The sequence below is a fragment of the Loxodonta africana genome, chromosome 3, assembly GCF_030014295.1.
Source record: "Loxodonta africana isolate mLoxAfr1 chromosome 3, mLoxAfr1.hap2, whole genome shotgun sequence".
Classification (NCBI taxonomy): Eukaryota; Metazoa; Chordata; class Mammalia; order Proboscidea; family Elephantidae; genus Loxodonta; species Loxodonta africana.
The window spans coordinates 155,319,879-155,327,530 of NC_087344.1; the positions used below are offsets into that span (position 1 = coordinate 155,319,879).

General features: G+C 45.7%; 1 protein-coding gene across 1 annotated transcript; it reads right to left on the reverse strand.

Annotated features, from left to right (window-relative positions):
- Positions 1 to 804: 804 nt before the first annotated feature.
- Positions 805 to 6,822, reverse strand: HSD3B2 (hydroxy-delta-5-steroid dehydrogenase, 3 beta- and steroid delta-isomerase 2). The gene is made up of 3 exons (XM_003409435.3): positions 6,329 to 6,822; positions 4,407 to 4,571; positions 805 to 1,752 (listed from the first exon to the last, which is right to left on the reverse strand). The coding sequence occupies exons 1-3, from the start codon at positions 6,471 to 6,473 to the stop codon at positions 941 to 943; spliced, it is 1,122 nt and encodes a 373-aa protein (XP_003409483.2). The 5' UTR covers positions 6,474 to 6,822; the 3' UTR covers positions 805 to 940.
- Between the last annotated feature and the right edge of the window lie 830 nt (positions 6,823 to 7,652).

Here is a 7,652-nt window from a genome sequence, read left to right on the forward strand (position 1 = left end):
ATTCCCCCTGGGTGCTAGGGAGTCTTCTGCAGCAGAGGACTGGAAAAGAAGTAGGTAATCCAAGGGAGTTGGGCCCTCCCAAGGATCAGCACTCCATACCCCAGTGCTTCAACACCACCACCCCCCAACACACACACACACTTTGCTGTAAAGTTGGGGCAGTTCAGGATGCATCAGTCAGTAGAAGACATGAGCTTTCAAGTCAGTCTGCTTGAGTTAACTGGCTTGACCACTTACCTGTTAGTATGACCATAGACTAAGTTTACTCTTTAATAAAATGGGAATAGTAATTCCTACCTCCTAGGTTTCTGTTGTGGATCAAATGAGGTAATATAGGTCAGTCAGTTAGTACATGCCTGAAACATAGTAAATGCTTAGTAAATTTTAGTTCCTCCTTTCCCGACCCCCCACCATTTCTTTCCACCCAGTTCCATGCTGTGGTTGGAGCATGGTGATATTGATGATGATGGCTAGTAATGGAGGGGAAAGGCAGACAGTTTGTGCTACTATAAACCACAACTACCTCCAGATTAGACATTAAAACATTTATTTTTCTTTTCATTGAACTGGATAAATGAATTAGGAGTTTTTGAGAGAAGAGAAATGCTTTAAGAGAAGAAAGGGAACTAATATGCACAATTCTAAGTTAAAAGATGCCTGGAATAGCATCTGAGACTTTGGTAACAGTAGTTGAAGCAAATCACCTCATCTGTCCTCTGGTACTTGGTTGGGGCAGTGTTTGGGAAGAGTTTTGGTTGGGGACAGTGGTTGGGAAGGTTTCTGGTGACATTTGGGAGACCAGAAGTTGGTCATCTTGTAAAAGGGAGGCAGTAGGCCCTGGGGTTGTGCTCATGTTACGTTCTGCATGAAGACAAAGGAAGGGGAGAACTTGACAGATAGGGCCTAACCTATGCAGGTCTATATCCCTGCCACCCACGAATCAGTGAGTTTTTTTCTTCAGGGCCTCTTTGTGCTCTTTCACCAGAGAGCCAACCCACTGGGTGGTTTTCTGCTTGGCTTCCTCCCAGCTGTAGAGTGGCTTATACCCCAGATCTTGCTGGGCTTTCTTGTAGGAGAATGTGAACACACTATTTGACAATGTCACCAGGTGGCGGGTGAAAGGGGGTTGATATTCATAGATTGGGCTCAGCAGGGAGCTCACTATTTCCAGCAGGAAGGCAATCCAATACTGCAGAGATACAGGAAGGGTCATTCCGGAATCAATGTGGAGACCCCATTCTTTACTCAGGATGTAGTTGAATTTACTATAGCTCTCGTGAGGCGTGTCATCCGAGATGTAGTAGAACTGTCCTCGGATGCTTGGGGCTTTCTTGGGATCTAGCAAGGCTTTCAAGGCCAGAATGTGAGCCCAGGCCACATTGCCAACATAGACTGGGTTGACTAGGGAGTGCTTGGCAAAATTCTTCAGGATGCCATTGTTCTGCAAGGCCTGGTTTATTTGTCTACAAATGAATGGGTTTCCTTCCCCATAGATATACATGGGCCTTAAGGAACAAGTGTACAAAGTGCCACCATTTTTAAGAGTCCAGCCATCAGCTGCCAGCACAACCTTCTCGGCAAGCTTTTTGCTGTATGGGTATGCAGTAGACCATTTAGATTCAAGATGTTCTTCTTCATGGCCATTCTGGATGATCTCACTGTAGGAGTTGGGCCCAGCCACCTCTATGGTGCTGGTATAGATGAATATTGGCACATTGGCCTGGACGCAGGCTTCCAATAAGAGCTGGGTACCTGCCCATAGGGAGTACACTGTCAATACCAGAAAATAACCCAAAAGGCCAACCATGCTCACAGATCATGGCCGCTACACGCTTCCAAGTGAGCTGGTTGTTGCAGATCAGGAGGGGGTTTTTCTGTGACCTTGGCTGGATCTGGTCATGGCCAACCATAGGACAAATGTGCTTTTAGCGATTTGTCTCCATGGCCTAGCCCCGAGTTCGTATTGTGGTTGTTAGTTGCCATTGAGTCAGTTACAAGTCATGGCAACCCTGTGTGTGCAGAGTAGGACTGCTCCATAAAATTTTCAAGGCTGTAACTTTTTGGAAGCAGGTAGCCAGGTCTGTCTTCTGAGGAGCCTCTGGGTGGTTATAAACTGCTAACCTTTCGGCTAGTCGTCAAATACTTAATCATTTGTGTCACCCAGGGCCTCCTATAGGACAAATGTGAAAGTGAAAAGAGATTGATGTTTGGGTTCTGGAGAGCAGGAATTTCTAGGCAATTTTGGGTTTCACAGACCTATGTGTGTGTGTGTACTTTAATTTTTTAAAAGGACATGTTGTTGTTGTGTGCTGTTGAGTCGATTCTGACTCATAGCAACCCTATAGGACAGAGTAGAACTGCCCTGTAGGGTTTCCAAGGTGCTACTGGTGGATTTCAACTGATGACCTTTTGGTTAGCAGCCTGAGCTCTTAACCACTGTGCCACCAGGGCTGCAAAAGGACAGTGTTGCCATTTTACATTTTGCCAAGTGAGGGTATGAAAATTTACCATATATAATCATTACCATGTCATTAAAGATAGGTCATTTTAAATGCAAAATAATTAAGAGTCAGTAATCTCAGAATGGAGCCCTGGTGGCAGTGGTTAAGAGCTTGGCTGCTAACCAAAAGTCTGCAGTTCGAATCCACCTGCCGCTCCTTAGAAACCACATGGGACAGTTCTACTCTGTCTTATAGGGTCGCTATGAGTCAGAATCGACTTGATGGCAATGGGTTTGGTTTGGTAAACTGTGAGAAGATAAGTTTGTTTGTTAATGATACCCACTTGTGGTATTTCTGTTTTAGCAGTACCAGATAACTAAGACAGGTTCCAAAAACAATTGGCTGCTTTAGAAATGGAGTCTCTGATTAGGCTAACTTTGAAGGGCAAGGCAGAGAGGACAGGTGGACTAGGAGTTGGGGTGCTATGGTGCCCAGGAGATTGGCCTCCAGAGACCAAACCAAAAACTAAACCAAGCCCGTTGCCATTGAGTCAATTCCGACTCATAGTGACCCTATAGGACAGAGTAGAACTGCCCCATAGGGTTTCCAAGGAGTGGCTGGTGGAGTCAAACTGCTGAACTTTTGGTTAGCAGCCTGAGCTCTTAACCACTGTACCACCAGGGCTCCCTCCAGAGACCAAAGGGATGATATTATATGGCAAAATCCCTTAAGCTAATGTGTCTAAATTTAAAGTAGATTGGAAAGCCAAAATTCAGAAAAAGCCACCAAGTATTTAAGGGATGAAGATCTATGAGGTCATATATTGGGCACCCGGCAAGGAACTCTTCTTTAATAGTAGCTCTAGTGGTAAGCCGTGGTGACTCAGTGGTTAAGAGCTCCACTGCTAACCAAAAGGTCAGCATTTCGAATCCACCAGGTGCTCCTTGGAAACCCTATGTGGTAGTTCTACTCTGTTCTGTATGGTCCCTATAGGTCTGAATTAACTTGATGGCAGCGGATTTTTTTGTTTGTTTGTTTGGTATTAGTGGTAAGCTGAAGAGACGGTATCGTGGATAATTGGCAACCATTATTGCTAATATTGTGGGAAGGCAAGTGCTGGATGATCTCTGTGAATCAGTTTTGTTAGTTCTCCTGAAGACCCTTCTTTGAGGTTGAGAGAGCTCTGGGTGTTCTCATTACCCTTGCCTGTCCCGTACAGTTAGTCCAGCCTGAAGGCCAGCAGCCTGGAGCGATGCCCAGAGCTGACTGACTGACTAGGGGCCATCTCGTTTCACAGAGCTCTCAGCTCTCAGCCTTACTGTGTGACCACCACCTAAGAGTCACACACAAGGGCTAATGTGTGGCTAAGGAAGCCCCTGCAAGGCCTGGTCCTGGCCCAGGGGAGACAGAGTGTGGTGGCTGGATAGCTAGAGTTTGAGGTGAAGTTCAGTTGGCCCTTAATGGGACAATACTAGCTTTTATGCCCTTTGGAGTCACACAGGCGTAGATTTAAATTCCAGCTCTCCTACTTAGTACCTGTGGACCCTTGGGCAACTTACTTAAACTTTCTTGGCCCTAGTTTCCTTGTCTCCAAAGCTGAGGTTAGCAGCCTCTCAGTTGATGTTGGTGGTGGTGGTGGTGGTGTGTGCCATCAAGTCGATTCTGACAGAGTAGAACTTCCCCATAGGGTTTACTAGGCTGTAATTTTTAAAGGAGCAGATAGCCAGGCCTTTTCTCCTACAGAGCTGCTGGTGGGCTTGAACTACTGACTTTTCAGTCAACAACCGAGGGCTCAACTATTGCACCACCAGGGTGCCTTTCTCCATTGATAGTGATAATCACTTGGCACAGAACACAGAGAAGATGTTCAGTGATGGCAATTTCTCTTCCCTTCCTTATCCTGTTTTCTGATCCTTGCTTTCTCACCTCACTCCATCCCCCCCGCTCCCCACCCAGGCACTATACCTTTCAGATTGACATTCATGATGGCTTCTCTCTGAATGGCCCCCGTCACATCAATGATAGAGGCGGAGTGAATGACAACCGAGATGCCCTGGCAGGCTCTCTTCAGGCACTGCTCATCCAGGATGTCTCCTTCCAGCATTGTCAGCTTCACCTTGTGCTTAAGCTCTGTATGAACACAAGTCAAGTTATTTATAGGAGCCTTGGTGGTACAATGGTTAAGTTTTCAGCTACTAACTGAAAGGTCAGCAGTTCAAACCCACCAGCTGCTTTGTGGGAGAAAGAAGTGGCAGTCTGCGTCCATAAAGATCTACAGCCTTATCAATCCAATGGGGCAGACTTGATGGCAATGGGTTTTTTGTTTTTTCTGAATCTGACCAGCAAAGGTTCCTGATAAAGGTGGCATTTTACCTAGGTATTCAAGTACAGCTAGAGTAGGGGGAAGGGTGTGCATTCCAAGTAAGCTAAGGCACAAAATAGGATGTGTCACATTTCTTGGGAAAGAGCAAACACACACCTGTTTACAACCCATCTCAGTCTGAAAAAGGAATTTGAGCAATGAGGAGCCAAGTGCCTGAACATAAAATTTGTTAGGCAGAAGCCAAAAAACCAGCCCCTGCCTGTCCATTATGCCACCTGGATTTTCACCATTGGCGAGCTGCTCCTTTAAGTATTGCCCTTGCTTGGCATCATCTATTAGATTGGAAATATTGCTGAGACATAAAGTGTATGAAGCTATTACGAGTCATGTGTGAATTTGCTTATCAGAGATACCGTGGAAGCAGAGGGGGAGGAAAGAGGACATTTGAAGAGGTCAGAGAAGAATAAAGGAAGAGCAAAAAGTGGGGGTGGGGGTGGGGTGGGGGCTGGGGTATAGACCCTAATCCTGTGCATGGAAGGCAGGGTCCTCTGAGCATCCATGGTCTGCATGGAGATACCTAGTCCCTCAGGGTAAGGGAGGGTGGTAAACAGATGGGAAATGGGAGAGACTGAAGACTCATTTTGCCAAAAGTCAGCACATGGGCCAAGTGATGGGGTCTCTGTGCCCAAGACTCTAGTCTGAGCTCCACTACCCATTAATCAGATGGCCTTGGGCAAGTTGTTTTACCTTTCTGGACTACTATTTCCTTATTCAGATGAGTGTGACCCCTTTCCTACCCTCCTCAGCTATTTTGAGGATATGGGGAGGAAACAGGTTGGAAAATACCCTAGAAATCCAGCTTTTGCATTTGCCTGAGGAGCAACAATTTGGGGAAACAGCAATGAGCTGCTACAGCCAATTCTGAAGTCACTTTCTCTGTGGCGATGAGGAAAGAAACAAATGGTGGAAAAGATGTAAAAGAAATCCAGATATGGCGTGCCAGGCTCATGCTGCCTCTCATTCTAAGCGTACTTGTTCTCTCTTATACACACACGCACACACACAGAGAGAGAGAGAGAGAGAGAGAGAGAGAGCGCTTCACTTCCTTTTATTTCATCTCCACTGGAAAGGCTAAATGAACCACACAAAGACCAGGGTAATCAAGATGGGCAGGGACCCACTAGTGGGGTCTCCAGGTTAATGGCCCTTTGTAAATATTACACAGCAGATGCCAAGTCAAAAATCTTCAGAGCATTACAGAGTTGTAGATGAGGGAGAGCTCTGAGGTGTGACTTTCTAGATGAGAAAAGAGGCCTAGGGGCTGAAGTGGCTAGCCTATGACCATACTCTCTAGTTCTGGATGAGGGCCAGAACCCAGTCTCCTGATACCCAGTCTAGTGTCTTTTATACCAACCCACCTAGGGTTTCCTTTCTGATGCCTTTGGAAATGGGATTAGCCTTGATGTGGCTACACCTTTCCTTAATTTGCTAGACAACAGCCCACTCTCCACACCCACACAGGGTTTAAGATAGAGCCACACACACATGACTTGAGTTCACTCACTAGAAAATTCTTCTTGTAATTCCGGTCTGAAGACCTTGTCCAGGGCTCGAATTTCCTGCAGCTCTTTCTCCTCTGCCAACAAGCTGATGATCCTCTGACCCAGAAACCCTCCTGCTCCTGTTATAAGGCAGCTCCACTCAGTCATGGTCAACCCAGGGCACCAAGAAACTCTCACCAGGAACCAGAAAATGCTGGGGAGCAGCTTTGATTATAGGCTGACTCTGGAGAGGACTGAAAAGAAAGGCCATTTGTTATATGCAAAAAAATTTTGTTTTCTCTACTCTTCCCCCCTCCACAAAAATTCCATCCTCCCCCCTCCCCCATTTGGTGTTGAAAGAAAATGAAGAAGCTCTAACCCGATAGATTTTAAAAAGCCAGATGAAACAGCTTGGGTTCTGGTCTCATCTCCCAAAGGCAGGACTGGAACTTTATGTGCTGTGGGCTCTGGCTCAGCCTCTTCACCTTGAAATCTCACTTACTACATAATCATTGCTCCGCCCTCCTCCAGCATTCCCCCTCCCAAAAGAGAAATGGTTGCCTTTAATTTACATCTCATTCCTTTCAGGCACAGGAACTGAATGCAATCTTCAAGGCCACACAGCTTGAGAAAGACTCTTGGTTTTTGCCTCGACAGGATTTTGGCCTGATGATATCAGCTGTCTTCAAACCACAATCCGTGAACTTAACCTAGACTGAGAGAAATCTCCAAGCAACATGCTAATTTTGGCCTTGTGCACATTGTCTTCTCAGAGTGCCATTTGAAATGTTGCTGCCCTCTTGCATAGTTTAGAAATGTGCAATGGTGGCAGCAACAGTCACTAAGTCTTAATGAGTTGACTTTCTTCCCAATTCTATGGATTCAAAACCTCGATTTCCCCTCTGGGTTCACAGAGGAACAGGATCCTTGAAGGGAAGCTACCTAATTATATGGCCTAATGTCATGATAATAGGAATTCTTGTACCATGTGGCTCTTCTTATGGAAAGTGCACTCACCCCATGTTTAAGCTGAAGAACCACCCTCAGCAGATCCCTGAACTGAAGATGCTGTGTACAAAAATACTACTACCATAAGCTCCTCAAAACAATGCCTTTCCTCCACTTTTAAAAATTGAGGTGTAATTTACATGCATTAAGATGTCCAGATTTTGGGGAAATGGCAGAACAGAATTTCAAATTCTTATGGATTCCAGACTTTCTGGGGCCATACGGGCTGCAACATAAAGTAGCTAAAGTGGATGAAGAAATGATGAAATAAAAGAGCTGAACCGTGTATTTCAAAGGGCGGCTCTAGAAGGCAAAGAAAAGTATTAGAATGAATTGTGC